Below are 18,763 nucleotides of genomic sequence, written 5' to 3'. Positions count from 1 at the left end.
CAAATCTCTGTTCACATCTCAGTCAGACGATCTTTTTTTTTTGTGTCCCTCAGCTGCGAGGAGGGGCGAACGGGCAGCTCTTCTCCCTTTCCAACAGTGCCAACACTAAAACTATCTCCGAAGGCATCACCCAGAGAGGCTCTGAAGTCATTTACCGCTCCTTCTCCAGTATCCCCAACGACATCTACTATTGGGTCCTGCCTCAGAGCTTCAAAGGAGATAAGGTGAAAGAAAAAAGAAAAGAAAAAAACAAAGTAGAGAGCAGGCTAGAGGAACAAACTGTGAAGTTTTCGCCAAGCTCGATTTCCCTGCCCTTTCCGTCCCACTTAGTCGTGCCTCGACATGTTGTCAAGTGAAAAGGCTGCACTTATCCACACAGCAAGACTCCTTTGAACCTTTGGCTTGAATTCACAGTCAAGCCCAACATGGATGTCTTATGACTTCCCCATAGTATCACAGGGGTGAAAATACCTTTCCGCCATTGTTGATACGAGTTTCTCTTCCTCTCTCACCATGTTGCTACCAGGTGACGGCCTACGGGGGTGAGCTTCTCTACACGGTGCGCTTTGAACCGTTTCAACGCTCGCTGGTGATTGACGGCCAGCCAGACGTGGTTCTCCAGGGCAACGGCATCTTCCTGGAGCACCACTCTCAGACCAAGCCTGCCCCTCGTGTCCCACACACCGTCACCGTGACCTTCAGAGAGGTGTGTGTTCATCAGTGTTCATCGATCGACCAAATCTGAATCGGCACAAAGTGTTAGTAGACTAACTTTTCTTCATTTTTCCATCCCTCTCGGTGACAGTCTGCGTGGCGTCGGGCTGATGGACAGCCGTGTACCCGCGAGCACCTGCTGATGGCTCTCGCTGATGTTACCGTCTTCATGATCAGGGCTTCCTACGCAGACAACATGGCTGAGAGCGGGTATGGCGGGACTTTCCTCTGTCGCTTCGTAGCAAATGAATCCTAGAACATTGAACTTTTTAAGTGGAAGTGTGTTAATTGTGTGTTCTTGGTGTTAAACAGTATCTCAGACATCAAGATGGACATTGCTGTTCCTCAGTCCACCGGTAATGAACGCGCTCTGGAGGTGGAAGAGTGCGCCTGCCCTCAGGGATACAAAGGACCATCTTGCCAGGTACACATGCGGATTTCAGACAAAGTAGTTCAGTTTAATTCAGCCAAAGAAAATCTTCATCTAAGGTCCACTTGCTAGCATTTTTTCTCACAAGCTTCAGCAGCAGATGTTGTTGCCAGATGTTGTGGCTTTATTTGTATAGTAAGGGTACATGTGCTGGTTAAAAGATCAGAAAAAAGCTATTTCCAAGGTATAAACTTATATGCTCTGGAATTGTCGGTTTAATTTAGTTTTATTTTGATAAAAGAAACATAAGGCCCAGATATGTCTAAGCTTGTTAAGAAGAACACAGTTTTTCCATTACAGTCCTTGATGATAATTGCAGTCTGCCTCCCCGCTGCAGAGGAAGAAAGACATATCCCTCTTTGTCATCACTTGTTTTTTTTATAACCCGAGGTGTTTTTCCACGTCGTTGCAGGAGTGCGATGACGGTTACTCCCGGTCCAGCTCCGGCCTTTACCTGGGCACTTGTGAGAGATGTAACTGCAACGGCCACGCCAGCAGCTGTGACCCCGAGACCGGCAAATGTGTGGTAGGTTTTATGCTACTCCTCTTTTCTCTCTCTCCCTCTCTCTCTCTCAGTCTCTCTCTCTCAGTCTGCTGCCAACGTCGAACCTGCTTTGATCTCCGCAGTGGAATGCACTAATGGTTTCTTGGCAAATCCCAACATGTGGAAACACACCATCACTCGCAAGTACTGTACATTCAACCGTTCTGTGGATCTCACCTCTTCTTTATTTGTGTGTGTGTCCTGACCAAAAGCAATGTCTCCATAACACCGCTGGGCCAAGGTGTGAGATCTGTCAGCCTGGTTTCTATGGAAATCCTCTAACAGGCGGTGCTCAGGCCTGCAAACCCTGCCCCTGTCATGGAACCTCTTCCAACAACCAGTGAGTTCATGTCTTAAAGTCTTTTCAGTTTGTGCCAGTTTTATTCCGTTAATGTGGATTACAGTTAACAATTCTGTTTAATGGTAGATTAGGCAAAGTAAACTGTGTGCAGTGCATTAGCTGAAGTCAAATTGTACGTGACTACTGCCAAAAGAAGCATCCTCATGATGGGCGTGGTTCTCTGTTGGCACAGATTCTCCTCAACCTGCATTCTGGATTCTGATGGTCAGCCAACCTGTAATAACTGTCCGATTGGATACAGTGGAAGGCGCTGTGAAAGGTACGCCACCACCACCCCTTCCATTCCTCTCTTTCTGCTTCTCCTTTTCTTTTTCTTTCTTCCTCTCTCAGCCCTCTGGACACTGCTCAGTGTTTGGGTTTTACTGGGTGGGCCCGGCAGCGAGGTTAGCAGGGGCTGGCACTGTAGCGCCAAGTGGTTTCATTCACAGGAAAGGGATATAAGCATGTGTGTGGTTTGCATCTCTTTGTGATTGAGTGGGGTCTGTCAAGGGATGGGAGACGCAAATCGGTGCCACCCATTCTGATGAACCTGTGAAGTTAAGTGCTGTGTCCTGTTTTTCCAGACCTGCTGGTGGATATTGTTTTCCTGGATTTATTGACTTGCAAAGTAGGTCATTTCGGCTGTGGTAGAAGAACGTCTTTGTTAAGGATAACGGGGCCTTTGGTGGTACTGAGTCATCACCCAGATTTTTATTGTTCTTGGAAATTAAATTTGCGATACGAGACATAACAGTGCTGTATGTCCTGAGGAAACCTTCAGTTTAGTTGGCTTTAGACCTTACTTTTGCTTTTTTCTGTCCTTTGCTTCACCTCCAAAAGCATTCTCAAATATCGCTTTCTGCTTTCGGCTTTGCGCTTTGCTTGTAGCTAGTAGTGAAATTTTGAGGTGTTGGTTCATGTGATCTCTGTCTGTGCACAGACCAAATGTATTTTCTGGGTCTTTACGACATAAATGTAGATGTGGCATTTATGAGGACTCCTGTCTGGCTAATCGATCTTTGCCGCTCCGAAAGGCAAAGATGACGAGGTGACTTGGGTTTAAGACGCAACATGCGAATAATCTGATGTTTAAACGTCTCTACCCTGCATCATGCCTGATTCTGCTGTTTTGACATTAAGAGAAGAGATGCCGTCTGCAGACAGTTGTGGGGACCCCTTCCGGGAGAGGCCGCTAGAAGGCTTCCTACCTGCGGGATGCGGAGCTGATGCAGTGTACAATTTCAGCTGGCAGAAAGAGATAATACAGTTTGGAAGTGGAGATGGTGAAACCACCGTAGAAACAATCATCATCCCCACTAGGTCTTTACTGTCTACTGCAAGTCACCATCGCACCACCCGCTCCACTACACCAGCTAAGATGGGCATCGTCTCAGTCACCCCCAACAGATCAGCAACTAGGCTCCCACCACGTTTTACACCCAGTCCAGATACGAGACACTCCAGTTTCCACCACCTGCTCCGGATTCACCTGAATACCTTTAACCAGCGGCTGAGCATGCTGGAAAAAAACACGCTTGATATGAAGGAGAGCATTCACCGTATGGAGGACCATCAAGGCGAGCTAAACTCCAAGCTGAAGGACCTCATCGCTATCCAGTCGGCTGGGGAGAAGAACAAGAAGGTTAGCGAGCTGGAGATGAGCTACACAGACATGGATGCCCGTCTGAGCAGACTGGAGGGAAGGCTGGAGATCCTGATTGATGGTTTTACTGCCCTGGCTCAGGAAATGAACAAGATGAAACGTGCTAGACATGCTTCCCGTTCCCTCCAAGAAAAGAGGGCTGTGCCTTCAACACCAACAGTCCTTGCACTACCGTTGTACTCAACACCTCAGCCTCCAGTTAGAATTAGACCTACTGAAACGCCTTTCACCAGTAGAGCCACAGTGCCCAAAAGCATACCTACCCCAGGCATCCCTGCAAACAAAGCCACCACAACTCCCCGGAAAGAGAGAAAACTCAAACCAGCAGTCACAACTGCATCAGTAAAAACCACTGCAAAGCTTAAATCAGTCACTAGGTCATCCAAAAGTCAGGTTCCGACAAAGTCAACGATCAAGTTGAAGACCACCGTGAGTAAACCTAGAACTACTTCAAAATCTAGATCTCAAGCTACAGCAAAGCCTCAAGCAAAAAGGTCAGGAGATAGGAGGTCCACCGTGACAGCTAAACGTGTTTCACAGCCAAACAAAACAAAACCAAAGCAAGTTAAAAAAGAAGCAACAGTCACAAAGTTTCAACTGGAGCCACCAACTCACACATCAAAGCCTGCAAAGCCTGACCAAGCCAATAAAAAGGATTCGGCATTGCCTGTAAAAAACAATGGACGTAACAAGTCATTTAGATCAGACGCACCGGTTCCGAAAAAGGTCCAGGAGGGTGGAAAGTCTTCAGAAGTCGATTCAAAGAAGTCGTCAAAGCCGCAGAAGGGTAGCTCTAACCAAAATGAGAAAAAGACTGAGGACAATTCATATAAGTTAGTGTCTCGCAAACCCAAGAACACAGTTACCACCCCAAAACCTACCAAGGTTACCACTGCAAAGAAGTCTACCACAACTTTGAAAAAGAAATCAACTCCCCCTAAAACCAAGACTACTATTACGACTACCACAAAGAAGCCTAACACAACAGTGAAAAGGAAATCAACTCCCGCTAAAACTAACCCTACCACTGTAAAGAAAATTACTAAAAAACCCCACAAGAAGAAGATAAACCGTCATTCTGGTGTTTTGGACCTACTGCAGCTCTTAAACGGAGGTCACAAGTCCTCAAAGCAGAAAACGAATCAAGATGGTTCTCTTCATGTTGTCTTGGGAAGGCTGGCCATTCCTATCAAAATTATCCCTGATGACTAGGGAATAATGTGTATTTGTTGTTTTTTAATTATAATTTTTCATCATGTGTAGCCTCTGATCCTGATATTTATATCTGTTACTGCAACCACGTCAATGGAACTTTATGAAGGGACTGATTTTTTTGATACTGTGTTATTTCAGAGGGACTTTCCAGATATTTAATGCCATCCCAGTGCGGTGTTATTATTTTGATACTTATGGCTTTTAAGGTGTATTTTATTATAATCAGAACTATTGCACAAAATCCTGCTATGAAGAGATAGCTTAGCATTAGTACCTCTTATGTGTATACATTTGTCCATTTGTGTTATGGCCAGACTACCTCATGTTTTACAAGTATCACCCCCAACTATTTCATTCTCATTCTTGATTCCTGCGTTCACACAAGTATGTTTGTAATTGTGTTCTCAATTATATGCGTTGGTGTCCTGGAAAAAGCCTCTATGCCACCGTGTGATCTTATGACAAAGTTACATATTGTTTGCAGTGCATGCATTCTTTGCTGAATGTTTTTAATCAAATCCCTGACAATGTTTTACAGTTTTTTTATTTTTAATTTCTTAAGAAAATTTCTTAAAATGTTAAATTTCGTGGATGAAGAACCAGAACATTACAGACAATCAAAAATCTCACTAATGATAATAACAATTATATGTATCAACATTAAAGATTGAAAAGAAAACGTCAATCTCTTTCTGTTGGTCAACCATCTTGGTTCAGACTGATGGGTTGCCATGAAATTTCTTACAGATGTTTATGGTCCCCAGAGGATTGAAACATTGGGCATTGAATTCGAATGGTGGTTCCCTGACATTTAACTTTGCACAAAGGTTTCTCCAATACTTTGGTTTATGACTAAATACTTTGAAAACTGATGGTAGTCACATCATCATTATGGTAGCTTGGTGAATAGTCGACATTATGAGCCAATGGTGATAAACAAAAGGTCATGGGTTCCCCAAAAGCAATAGGACCACAGTTGGACAGCAGTAGTCCAATATACTCTGTCAAACTCTGTGTAACTAGCAGAAAGGTCTTGGTAAGTGGAAGGGGATCATCCTCTGTGGAGCATGAAATGTTACTGAAAATGATACATTATATTTTGATATTACTTATATATTTTTGTTAGGTATTTTGGCTCAATGGTGGCACTGGAAGAAGAACGTCAGATGTGCCTGAAAAGAACTTTTTATCTCGATTTATCTTCTGGGGAACATGAAAATCCATAGTCCGTTTCATGGCAATTATTTGTAAGACCAAAGTATTGAATATTTCCACTATCAACAACTGTCATATCAGTATTTAAATGTTAGAAATAAATTGACCCAGCTTTTAAGATCATATCTATACCGTTTTTAGTAGGAACGTTTAAATTGTTTGTGAGATTGTTTAGTTTAACATTGTTACCATTGTTGTTGTCATGTTGTGTTTATCTTGAGCTTTATGTCTTTTGTTAATAGCCTTAAGTTATGAACATTCTTAGCATTTTCACATGGCCTATATATCTATTTTGATGTATCTTCTGTTTCCCAAACATCACTGACTGGAAGGACTGAGCTAACCAAATCTTAGAAACTATTGTACGTCTTAAAAGTTAGCTTGAATAGGGTTTTCCCAAAGCAAGTTCATAACATGGAAGTTGGCTGTTGACCCGTGGACCTGCCAGAGGACAGGTGAGGTAAGACTGACAGCAGATGTCCTCAGGGCAACCTACCCAGATCTATGGTTGGATTAGCCTTTGCTCTGGTGGCAGTGGCGTTGTTTGCTTGGGTTGAAGGCGTATGGCTTGGCTGTATCGCAGTTATCATAAGTATCTTTAGCAGCTTAGCATCTCCTTCTGCGGCTCATCAACTATGCTCTTCTTTTTCCTTGTGACACTTCTGTATTTGTGACGCTTTTATTTTGTGGTGACATGTTTCCATGAATGTTAAAGTGTGCAGAGGTGTTCCTCAGTTTCACAATATGAGAGATGGAATCAACATCTGAGACATGTTGAAGGTTTTAGCAGTGGCTACGCTTCATCCATCTCCAGTACAAGCAATATTTCGTGACCCTTTTTGTTTCTCTGGGAAAACTGTTTGTATTCAACGCGAAGGCTGGGTGTTCGTAATCTTTAGGTCATGTGAATGGAAGATCGTTTGTATGTTTCCCGTCTGAATGACTCAGTCTTTTGTTTGGTGAATGACGTCTGCCTTATGTCAAGAAGATTCCCAAAAGGACACGATCCATCAAATGTATCACCTCTTGCAGACTTCCCAGCTTCCTGCCTCATTGTACTTTGGATTAAGACTTGTATCCTCTTTGACTGGAAATGTTTAAACACACACTGTCTATTTTTATTTCAGATGTGCCGCAGGATACAGTGGCAATCCCCTACTTGGACAGAGTTGTACTGCTGGCGGCAATGAAGTCAATGGTACATACTGTATTTTGATTCAGGGACATGACAGATATTTTTCCGTCTTCTGGCTTGTTCTTTATCTTAACAAAAGCTATAAAGATTGTCATTAATGTAATCATGTCATTAATCTGGATTTAACAAAGTGTCTCCAAATAAAGAGCCGGTACATGCTGTAACTATCCTCTCCACTGCCCTACAACAGGTAACTGCTATAGCTGTGACCAAAGAGGAAGTGAAGGCTGCAATGGTCCCGTGTGCCGCTGCAAGGTGATCAAACGAAGACGCTTGCATTTGGCAGACTAGAATGGACTGATTGCCTTGTGTCTTATGTCTTTGATACTATATTGCAGATGAACGTTGAAGGCCCATCTTGCTCCAGCTGTAAGTCTGGAACCTTCCATCTCAGCCAGCAAAACAAAGACGGGTGCCTGTCCTGTTTCTGCATGGGCGTCACTCAGCAGTGCTCCAGCTCTACCTACTACAGAGACCTGGTGAGTCCTTTAAATGTCCAGCGACGGTGCAATTGTTACTTTATACTTCATGAAGAGGCCATTTAGACCCATGAACAACCGAAACCAAATGTAAGTTTGTACCAGAGAAAGCAGCTACGCAGCAGTAAAGATCATATCAGCAAGTGAGTTAAACGTTCGCTTCAAAGAGAAAAGATGTGTGTGGTCTAAATTTGAAGGAAGTCTAAATTCATCCGTCCAGCCTTGTTCCAAGTTATTCCAAGCACTCTCTCCAGGATCTCTGCCCAGAGACTGACCGATATCTCCAACTCTATCTACACATCTGCAGAGATCATTGATAGTAGAGCAGATGACAATCAGAAGAGTCTTTACACTAGTAGATAGACAGTCCCTAAATGTTTGGCAACACTAGCATTCTCCATACCTGCTTTCTGTAGCATCACCTTGTGTTGCATTATCATCCTGCTATTTTAGAGGCTTTCATCCTTACTTTACTCCAAAGATAGTCAACAGAAGCCCATAGAACGTATCAGTCAGTCTTTATGAGTCATTAGAGATCAGGCCAAGAAATGCAAGTATAAATTTTGGAGCTGACACATCACAGTCAGGCCAAAGTGTTTATTCTTGAACTTTATTTATCCCTGGTTCACGACGAGTTCAACTATTTAAATCTAGTTTATTTTTGCTTATACTGTCAGTTTTCCCATAAACTGACTTTTTCCCTAAAATGTTCATGCAGGCAGCAAAGTGAGCCATGTGTCCAATCTTTTACTTAATCTTCTACTGGAGCTTGATTGCCTTTTCAAACGTGCTCTTGCAGGTGTCCTCAGTCTTCACTCCAGGGAACTTCCAGGGATTCGCTCTGGTGAACCGTCAGCGCACCAACCGCATCACCACCGGTTTCTCCGTGGAGGTTTCCACCGAAGGCACTCAGCTCTCGTACAGCAACTTCGACTACCTGGGACAGGAGCCTCATTACTGGCAGCTTCCAGGGGTCTACCAGGAGGACAAGGTCTGTATCAAAGAGCGCTCACAGCAGCTAAGTTAGTGGAAGTAGCCTAAGCGAGATCATTGACCCCTTAATGACATGCATAAGGGGCTGGGCAGCCAATTTGTAGACCACCTTTTTTTTTTCTATTGCTTTCTCTATTTTGCTGCTTTATTTCATCTTTCTTTCTAAGCCAATTATTTTCTCAATCTGTTTGCTTCTTTGCCTCCCTTGCTATATTTTGCTCCGTCTTCTCAAATCTGTGTGTTCACGGGGTAAAATAATGTGCACGGATTTAATGGCCCCAGCGTTCACTTACATAGCTGTCCATGTTTTCTTTGTGTTTGCCCTCTACTCTTTATAGAGAGATTCTTTCTTTACTCGCACGAAACGAGCAGAGCAGGTACAGTAATGCCAGTCAGTGACTGTGATGATGTGACTGTAGTTTGAAGTGTTTACTGGCATGTTTGAAATAACTTTTGATGTGGCGTTTTGTGATATTCTCAGTGCCATACGCGTTTTTATACATTCTGGATACATCATCATGTGTGCTGTCGATTAGAAGCATGCTGTTTTCTGCTGTTTCCAGCTGGACGTGGCCATCGTGGTGCATATTGCGCACAGTAATTGCCTTCTGCTCCACATCACATGAGCAATGTAAACGGATTGATCATTACTGGTCCATTTAAGAGCTTCATACAGTTTAACTTTGCTCCAATAACACCGCCATAACACTCCCCAAATACCATCAGCTCAGTGGTAAGGAAAGTGATCAAAGAGCTTGCTTTATCCACATCAATAGAGTGACTCACACTGGCCGGAGGAGCAGCAAAGGAAGGATGCTTCCATTTGGAACCTAATGGCCTCTGAACGTAAAGACACCCACAGATCCAAAAGAGCTAGCAAGGTATTTGGTATGAACGCGACCGTAGATTAATATAGTGAAGGCAACACTCACAACACATCTAATAAGAATACTCGATGCACAGTGTTTTTTATCGTTGGAAGCTAACACACTGAGAGTTTGTGCACATCTATGGAGATAAATCTTGGTCCATAGATGCAGCAGCATGAGGAGAATCACTTCGGTTTGAAAAAGGTTGGCATGTTGTCAGACCCTGCGTGTGCATGAATCACTAAGAAGGTCTGAGGAGAAGTCTCAGGAAAGTTTCTACAGTGCAAGAAGTTGTTTTATTGTTTATTGTGTGATCCGACTGAATTCACCGGAGCCTTGTTGAACAGCACACCCAAACATCAGAGACTAAAAAGCATGACTGAGCATGTTCACCTTCCTACAGCGATGTACATCTGTGTACACCGTGGAAGAACTAAATTCTAAACCCTACTTCCGTCATTTTGAGTGTTCCCATGGTTACATATCTCCGGTACCCCCCTTTTCCACTTCCCCAGGGTGGTGTCAGACAGCTGGACGATGAGGTCTGGGCTCTCTTCTCTAACTTCTCCAACGGACGAGCCGGTTCCCCTCCATTCTTTCCCTCCTCTTCCAAAACCTCCTTCTCTTCCTCCTCTTCTTCTTCTCGTACCCCAACTTCCTCTTCCTCCTCTCGATGGTCTTTGCGTAACCTGAGCCCCCCCCCTCCTCCGTCTGATATCTCCTCTTCAGTTAGACCAACCAGACCCCAACCCTATTCCCCAGGCCATGCTCCTCACCTGCAGGTACACTCAGTCAGAGATTGCAAAGAGGTTCACATGCTTTTTCTTTGTTCGTTTGTTTGTTTGTTTGTTTCTTGGTCATAGTGGTGACTTCTTGTGTTTCTCTCTGGGGACAGCACAAGAACACACTGAGCAAGACTTCCTCTAGCGCTTCAGGGGGCGGCGGCAAGGTAGACGGCGGCATGACTGACTGGTTTAATAATGAAGCTTTAAAAGTTAATTAACAACTTAACTGGCCTCGGTTTGCTCAGTGCAGTTAATGTGTAGTCCACATAAATTCTGCTCTGCTGAAGTGATGCAGAATACACTTTATTTATACTATGCAGAGAATAAATAACTCACGCACTTCCGATGCTTGACTGGGTGGTATTTTCCATTGTTAAGCAAATAGCTCCCACTTGGTGCTGTCACTGTAATTGTCCACTTGAGAGAAGCGCTGGTTTTACAGTAGTCTGTCATTATACTGTTGTCTGCTTTAAAACAGCCTCTTACCGAGGCGCATCTTAAGCTGTCATTTTTTTCCCCCTGTTATTGACAGTGGGAGTTGTTGTTTTAGTTGTCGGACAAGGCACAGCGCAACTTTCTATGCTGTTACCAAATTGTCAGTGAAGCCTTTAATAGCATCTCTACTAGTAAACATGTAGTTATAAGAGTTTAATTGTGTGTCACACATTTGTCACGGGATTCGTGTCAGGGCTTCACTCTTTGGCGCGCTTGTGCTGCTTCTCTGCCTGCCTGTGATTTGGTCTCTCTCTGTCTGTCTCTCATCTGTGGCTTATTTTCTTATGCCTCTCCTTCCTCTTCTGCCTCTCAGTACTCTCTGGTCTACAAAGGTTTCAGCTTGCACCAGGATGGTCTGCTCTACTGGCAGCTCCCAGCGCAGTTCACAGGGGATAAGGTAACTGTGAAAACTCAGTGGGGTGACGTCCCCTTCCTGACCTCGGGTCAACCCCTTTGAGGTCACGGAAAATATAGCACCTCCTCCAGCCTTCCCTCTGCCCCCTCAGCCCTCATACTCCCTTCTGTCCAGTCCCACACATGTCCACACTCCCTATTCCTTTTTAAGTTCTTCACATCCCTCTCTGTAAGCGTCCTCTTGACTTTTCATTCCTCCTTCATCCTGACAAGTGTTGTTGCTCAGAATTGACGCCCACTCCATCTGCAACTGTAATTAGAAACAGAAACTACAAATATACCTTACTGCTCTTGGATTTCACATGTTTGGCTGTTTATGATCTAACATTTTGTTGAAGAAGGATTCAAAATTCAAATGCCAGAAGTCATATAATTGTTGGGAAAAAAAGCTGGGGGAACAAAAAAAAAAGAAATGGGAAAAATCGAAGCAAAACATTAAAAAAAACTTCAGTTCCCATAATGCAACTGGATAGCATATTTCATTAGAACTCTACTGCGCTCTAAAAACCCATTTCTTTCAAACACCTCCAGTTTGTAATGCAGTCTTTATTTTAAAGATGTTAAGCCTCAGCCCGAGCTCAGATAACCCCAATGACGTCACTATGACATCAGCAGGGTTATTTACTTTATTTTTACTCCCTCCACTCGTAGAAGACTTTATACTGTTAACTTTAAACTGTTTTTACAGACTGAGTAGTACCCTCCATAACAACTAAACTGAACGTTAACATGGTAACTCTCACATGTGCATCTGATTTGATGCAACTGCACACACTGTGCTGCTCTAAGCAGCCATCTGGCATTGATGTTGGCGTCATTTGATGTTTCTCTGTCATCGTGGGAAGTGCAGCACTGTTTGGTCTGGCATCAGATCTAAAAGCCTCTTCCTCACTAACCATGTTTTAGGTGGGTTCTTACGGCGGAAAGCTTAAATACACCATCTCTTATGTGGCCGGTCCAAGAGGAACGCTGCTCGATGATGGCGACATCCAGATTATTGTGAGTATGCCCTCATGCTGATTCATTCCTTTTTCACCCCCCCACCCCGCCTCCCGTGGTTACATGTCTTCTTTGTAGCTTGTGCTCACCCGTCGGTGTTGTTCCTGCAGGGCAACGATATCACTCTGGTGTCAAGTCTGCCCTGGAATAGGAGGCAGCAGGGCAGCAGAGAGACTAAGCAGTTTGAGGTTGTCTTCAAAGAGGTGAGTGGCTCATAACAGCACTGCTGCTACATGATAAACATGGCCTGTTAGAGAAGGGCAGGCAAAAACATGATTTTCCTGCAGGAATAAATCAATTATCACATTGTTAATTATGATTTTTCAATGAATTTCTTTCAAATCACAACAATAAGCGTTGTGTTTTGTTGTAATCAGGAAAACTGGCATCGTCCCGACGGCATGCCCGCCACCCGTGAGCACCTGATGATGGTTCTGGCTGATCTGGACGACATCCTGATTCGAGCGTCCTACTCCACCGAGATGCGCTCCTCCAGCATCTTTGACATCAGCATGGAAGTTGCGGTGCCCAACTACAGCGGCTTGGCACAGGCCCTCGAGGTGGAGCAGTGCCGCTGCCCACCTGGATACCAGGGACTGTCTTGCCAGGTAATTATTCTGAATTGTTCTGAATTATTCACTTGATACAATACGTGACTGATTGTGATTCATTAAAACGGATGTATCTTTGTCTTTTTAAGGACTGTGCATCCGGATATACTCGCACAGGAGGAGGTCTATACTTGGGCCACTGTGAGCTCTGTGAATGCAACGGCCACTCTGACTCCTGCCACCCTGAGACTGGCATCTGCACGGTACAAAGCACTACACTGATACTGGTCTTGTGGCTTTTTTTATGGCACCCTGGGAACACAAAATATTTTTCTCTCTCACCTTCTAGAGCTGTCTGCACAACACTCAAGGAGAGCTCTGTGAGCAGTGTGCTACTGGTTTCTTCGGTGAGCCCACTGTTGGCACTCCAGAGGACTGCCAGCCCTGCGCCTGTCCTCACACTGATCCAGAGTACCAGTAAGTCCTGGCACGGACACCAAGACCTCAAATTCCACCTCCGTTTATAGCTCAAGACAGATCTGCGTCTGTCACTTGCTCCTGTTTATTCATTGTTTGATTCATTTCCATTATAAACACATTTCCTGCACTTTCCTACTGATGTCGTGTGATTTTGTATCTTCACTCGCTTCATTTGAACTGAAGTTTTTGTGCAAGAAATCTGTCAGTAAAATTAGAAAGTTCCAGGAAGCGTCATATTTTCATTCCTCTGCCATGCTTCAAATCACGGCTGAGACTTGGAATTTCCAGATCACATGAAACTGTCTGAGAAAAGATCAGTCATTTAACTGCAAAAGATGAATGTGACACTAAACTTGTTAGCTTCGGTTGATATTGTTGTTTCTGGTGTCTGTAACTCTTATAACAGGTTCTCTCCTACCTGTGAGAGCCTTGGAAATGGAGGCTATCAGTGTACTGCCTGTCAGCCTGGGTACACCGGCCAGTACTGTGAACGGTAAGTTAACCCAACTTGTTGCAACTCTTGGCGTGGCTCAAAACTCGTACTGAAACTGACTTAACCATGTGGTTATGTGTTGTGTCTGCCATCAGTTGTGCTCCCGGATATGTTGGCAACCCTCAGGGGAGAGAGAAGTGTCGTCCGTATGATGGTAAGGCTTCATCTGCCTTTAGAAATATGACTAAACAGTGTTCATAAAATATGAAAAATGTTTGTTGTGCTCATGTTCCCGAACTTTTCAATGTGACTTCACACTCATGTTTCGATCAGTTGCATTGCCCTGTGTTTTTTCTTTTTTTGCGTGTGTGTTAGGCCTTAAGTTGAACATCGACATCCTACACGATCCTGCAGAATAGAAGCAGGCTTATTATGGGCATATACAAAGGAATTATTCAAGAATGCTTCAGACACTGAAACACCCTAACTCCAACCAGTCCAACGAAATATCTAAATGTATATAAAATGCAATTTAATGAATATTACAAGCAGTAAATCCAGGCTAGCTCTAGTTTCGTATAGTAAACTGACTGTTAACCAGCCGTAGTTTATACTTATAGTCACATATGAGCGTGGTATTGATCTTTCTAATCTAACTCTCAGGGACCAAGTGAATAAAAACAAGTTCGGGTAAAAACACTAGTCCCCATTGGATGACGTCCAGGTGTCCACTCTGCTTTGTGAGACAGAAATAAGAAGCTTACCGCCTGAGCCGTCTTTGTGAAATATGTCTGATTCATTTGTTTTGATATTCTCAAAGTATTCCTGATGAGTTTCCCTTTGACCTTTGCACTTTGCAGCTGCAGCCTCCCTGGTGGTGAAGGTTTATCCGGAGAGGGTGCTGGCATCCCAGGGTGGTCATGTCACTCTCCGGTGTCAGGTGTCTGGCAATCCTCCACACTATTACTTCTGGTCCAGAGAGGATGGACGATCCATCTCCAGCACGGCTGAGAGACGCAAACAAGGTACATCACACGCGGCGAATCGCAATCACACAGCTATCGTGGCATGAATAGAACTTTAGATAATACAGGATGACGTGTTATGTGTGAATACGACACATGTTGTCGCTCATCTGTTTTGTGCAGGAGCAGAGCTGTACTTCCCCAAGGTCCAGGCGAGCGATGCCGGTGTCTACGTCTGTACCTGCCAGGATCAGCACAGCACCAACAAGAGTCGCGCTGAAATTGTTGTCACAAGTGTGTATGGCCTCGCTGTCGTATTATATTATTTTCCCCTCGAGCAGCTTTATTGCAACACACTAGATAGACTCCATCCGTGGCTCCACACATGGGTTTGCTTACGCGCGGATTATGTAAGAGCTCATTCTTCAGTTTAGCTGACTGTGGTGTTGCTCGTTCTTGGCATTTGGAGTTTTGAATGTGCCGGAATAATTTATGAATAACAGAGCTAGCAAAAACAATTAGGCCAGTGAATCAGGCTTGTCCTTTAGATGTAAAAAGTCTTTTATAATGATTTTGAAATTTCTTCTGATACCCCTGATTATTGAAATAGCTCACATCTGATGTTTACCAGAGTGGATTTGATTAGGAGCTTCATTTGTCAGCTTCACATTTACATTCCACGACTATCTTCATGGTAAAAAATTACATTAATAACACAAAACACAGAATTTTAGATTTTATTTACAGGTTCTCCTCATAAGTGTTGATCAGTTTGCTTTCAGTATAAACTAATTCTCTCTCTGCTTCTCACAAGATGGCCAATCCAAACCCATTGAGGTGACAGTCGAGGAGCCCAAAGCCCAGACTGTCAGGGTGGGATCTACTGTCAGCTTCATCTGTACTGCAAAGAGCAAGGTAACACAAGTCGATGAGCATATTTTACTTTATTTATTATTTATTTATTCGTTTTTAATAAGAAATATTTCTATATTTCTGAGAATAGTTTAACATTATTCTTGCAGAGAGTTTTGATTTAGTTTACATCAACTCTCTCCTATGTTTTGCATTATTTAAAGGTCTAAAATTGAGGTGCATTCCACTGAGTTTTATGTATAATACAACGTACATGTCGGTAGTGTTGGTGCATGTTGCCATGATGCTGTAAGCAGATACTGCAAAACATTTCGACTCTGAATATTTGTTCTGCGGCCGACAACAACAACAGGAGCATTGTTCCGCACACGTTTGGGATCGCATGCATGTTGTGATTCGTGTGTGTTTATCTGCTCACGCCTCCGCAGTCGCCTGCCTACACCCTGGTCTGGACCCGAAGGGGTAACGGGAAGCTGCCCAACCGGGCCATGGACTTCAACGGCATCCTGACAATTCAGAACGTCCAGCCCGAGGATGCAGGCGTCTACGTTTGCACGGGCTCCAACATGTTTGCCATGGACGAGGGCACTGCCATCCTCTACGTGCCAGGTTCGTGATCCTCGGCACCGCATTCCATTACCCATCACCCTCTGATACCCTACCAGCTCTGGCTCCTGTAATTTGCCTTCCCCGTCTAAACTTGAGTCCAACCCCCCCCCCCCGCCTCCAGCTTGCAGTGCTGCATGCTTCTGTGTTTTACTACATTTCTCATCATGCACTGTAAACACTCAGCTCTGGGTTAACAGCATAATAAGCTTGCAGTTCTAACTCCCAGTGCATTCGCCTTCTGCTCTCAGATGCCATGTCTTATTATCACACCGCCAAGCAGCTCTTCTCACTGTCTTTTTTTAAAACTTGCTACTTGCTGTCTTGTGCGTCTCTGCTCAGTGTTTTTTTTCCTGGACTTTATATGAAGAAATACAGCTTGTGGGTATTAATCTTGCAGATAACACATGGGGTCAAGTATCTGTTGCGGATTTAACTAAAACATTTCAAGTCATGACACATCCACTAAGCATAGGCCAAATGAGCTCTCTTTTGGATCAGTGATATGTGGGTAATTCTTTCCGTCAACGCTCTGAAGCTACTGCAGATTTAGTTTTTTTTTTTCTTTCCTCTTGTTTATTTTGTTCTCACATGGGTCGAATTAATCGGTGGCGGTGGTTTCGGTTGCTTCTCGATCGCTGATACAGTCACTGGTTTTTCTGCTGTTAGAGGTTTCACAAAGCAGGGTGCTGGATTCTGTCTTAAAGTCTTTTAACTTTGGGGCTCCCGGGGTCCTCCTTCCTGCCGGAGCTGTAGTGTGAAATGATGAGGAGGAATGTGGATGCCACGATTCGGTGCTTAGTGATTCTGCGACTGACATTCAAAGAAGACTTCAGTGTATCTGGTTGAGAGGAGAAGTAGGATAAACCCCCCTCTACCCCTGCTTTTTTGTGCTGTGTCCCACTCTCCCTTCCTGAAATTGCTGTCCACTGTGTAACTCTCCCGATCATCCCAATGACGAATGTTAATGAACAAAATGGTGCTATTAGCATTAGGTTAAACCTCCACCACTTTCTAAATGTGCTTTTATACTACTGTACCCTCATCCCTTCATCTCTTGAGTCGGTCCTGTTTGTAACAATTATTACCTGTCAGATAAGTTTTTAAATATTCGAGATCTGACTTGAAATGCAGAAGAAGAGGAGGAAAAATATTTGTTTTTTTTTTATTCATAATTTTGTCAATAATCATCTACAATTGTATATTATGGTCTTTTTATTATCTACATTCTGTCAAATGTTGGCACATTTTCTTTATCGATTGACTGAAATATGTTATCCTGAAATGTTTCCATGAAATCAAATATATCAGACATGTAATTTTTTATTTTTTTTTTTCAAGGGAATTGGCCATGTGAATGCAATTACCTTGCATGTTGTGTGTTTACATTTAGGCAAGTTCAAGTATTTTTTTTTTTTTTTTTTAAATAAAGAAAATATTTTTATATATGTCAGAGAACATCTCAGACCTCAACACTCACAGGTCACATTTAAAACCATTTGAATTACTTTACTTTTGTTTTTATTTGTTCGTTCATGACTCAAAGACTTTATGATTGCAAAAAAAACAAAAAACAAATACCAAAAGGTGCTTTTCTGTTTGACTCGTTTTTTTTTTAAACATTTCTTTTTAAAGAATAACACTGATGTAATGTACACATGTCACACTGTAATGTATTTATCTTAACTGTGAAAATATTTTGTGGAAAAAAAAAGAGAAAATTGATTAAAATCAAAACGACAATTGAGTGGAAATTCATGGATGGGGCTCATTTGCATATATTATCTCCATCAGTCCAGGATAACCACAAGCTGTATGTCGGCGTTTTAACAGCTGAAATTAAAATAGTGTTTTAAAAAAAAGAAAAACGCTTCTCGCTACTAACCCGCATGCCTCGTGTGGCTACCCTGCATAACTTCATCTCTCCTTGTGAAGCTGCACAGTTCACATAGTCGTGATATTTGAGTTGTGTTTGTGTGTTTGTGTATCTTGGATTTGAATTCACAGCATAAGACGCATTTTGGAGGTGATATAGCATGAACTGTTACAAACAAACAAACGGGCATTCTAACCATCATATTTCAATTTCTCGATTAAATGTGTATGAGGTAAGTGTGAAAATTGAATGCGTATAACTTTTGAATTAAATGGCACCAACCACCTGAATAAAATAAATGATGAAGAAAGTGGAAAAAAATTGATGTTGGTGCCAGTTTAATTCAAGTTTTTTTTGTTATAACGTGTGTGTGCTGCGTTTTGGACTGAATTTGGACTAAACTACAGCGGCCCACATGTTTGGAGATGGTCTCCGGGGAGATGGGAGGTAAACTGCTCTAACCCTGAAACCTGACCTGTCAGTTTACCTGTCCCCTCCCCTCTCCCCCCCACACCTTCCTCCCTTCCTCCCACGACTCCAGAGGCCTCACAGACTCAGATGTTTTACACAGCCTATGAAATGTTTGAAGGACACAGAAAGCGTAAGTCCGCATGGGCATGGTTTTCTCT

At 43.3% G+C, this 18,763-nt stretch overlaps 1 protein-coding gene across 3 annotated transcripts in view; it reads left to right on the top strand.

The window, feature by feature from the left end:
* Nucleotides 1-18,763, top strand: part of hspg2 (heparan sulfate proteoglycan 2) — an 84,934-nt gene that overhangs the window by 46,905 nt on the left and 19,266 nt on the right. The window contains exons 23-50 of one of the 3 annotated variants that reach the window (XM_019273889.2): nucleotides 54-224; nucleotides 527-706; nucleotides 806-924; nucleotides 1,027-1,138; nucleotides 1,557-1,670; nucleotides 1,901-2,028; nucleotides 2,222-2,308; nucleotides 7,249-7,319; nucleotides 7,507-7,571; nucleotides 7,655-7,795; nucleotides 8,595-8,786; nucleotides 9,127-9,165; nucleotides 9,565-9,669; nucleotides 10,173-10,439; nucleotides 10,553-10,606; nucleotides 11,251-11,334; nucleotides 12,258-12,350; nucleotides 12,461-12,553; nucleotides 12,728-12,958; nucleotides 13,051-13,164; nucleotides 13,251-13,378; nucleotides 13,788-13,874; nucleotides 13,970-14,028; nucleotides 14,675-14,839; nucleotides 14,963-15,073; nucleotides 15,594-15,694; nucleotides 16,081-16,261; nucleotides 18,676-18,735. In XM_019273889.2, coding sequence (XP_019129434.2) covers nucleotides 54-224; nucleotides 527-706; nucleotides 806-924; nucleotides 1,027-1,138; nucleotides 1,557-1,670; nucleotides 1,901-2,028; nucleotides 2,222-2,308; nucleotides 7,249-7,319; nucleotides 7,507-7,571; nucleotides 7,655-7,795; nucleotides 8,595-8,786; nucleotides 9,127-9,165; nucleotides 9,565-9,669; nucleotides 10,173-10,439; nucleotides 10,553-10,606; nucleotides 11,251-11,334; nucleotides 12,258-12,350; nucleotides 12,461-12,553; nucleotides 12,728-12,958; nucleotides 13,051-13,164; nucleotides 13,251-13,378; nucleotides 13,788-13,874; nucleotides 13,970-14,028; nucleotides 14,675-14,839; nucleotides 14,963-15,073; nucleotides 15,594-15,694; nucleotides 16,081-16,261; nucleotides 18,676-18,735 — 3,352 coding nt within the window. The remainder of the gene's footprint in view (nucleotides 1-53; nucleotides 225-526; nucleotides 707-805; nucleotides 925-1,026; nucleotides 1,139-1,556; nucleotides 1,671-1,900; nucleotides 2,029-2,221; nucleotides 2,309-7,248; nucleotides 7,320-7,506; nucleotides 7,572-7,654; nucleotides 7,796-8,594; nucleotides 8,787-9,126; nucleotides 9,166-9,564; nucleotides 9,670-10,172; nucleotides 10,440-10,552; nucleotides 10,607-11,250; nucleotides 11,335-12,257; nucleotides 12,351-12,460; nucleotides 12,554-12,727; nucleotides 12,959-13,050; nucleotides 13,165-13,250; nucleotides 13,379-13,787; nucleotides 13,875-13,969; nucleotides 14,029-14,674; nucleotides 14,840-14,962; nucleotides 15,074-15,593; nucleotides 15,695-16,080; nucleotides 16,262-18,675; nucleotides 18,736-18,763) is intronic. The other 2 variants (XM_027288655.1, XM_027288656.1) reach the window with 2 other exon arrangements.

This window comes from Larimichthys crocea, chromosome XV (assembly GCF_000972845.2).
Source record: "Larimichthys crocea isolate SSNF chromosome XV, L_crocea_2.0, whole genome shotgun sequence".
Lineage (NCBI taxonomy): Eukaryota > Metazoa > Chordata > Actinopteri > Sciaenidae > Larimichthys > Larimichthys crocea.
The sequence above is the reverse complement of the archived record's forward strand: the minus strand, read 5'-3'. Positions and strand labels throughout refer to the sequence as shown.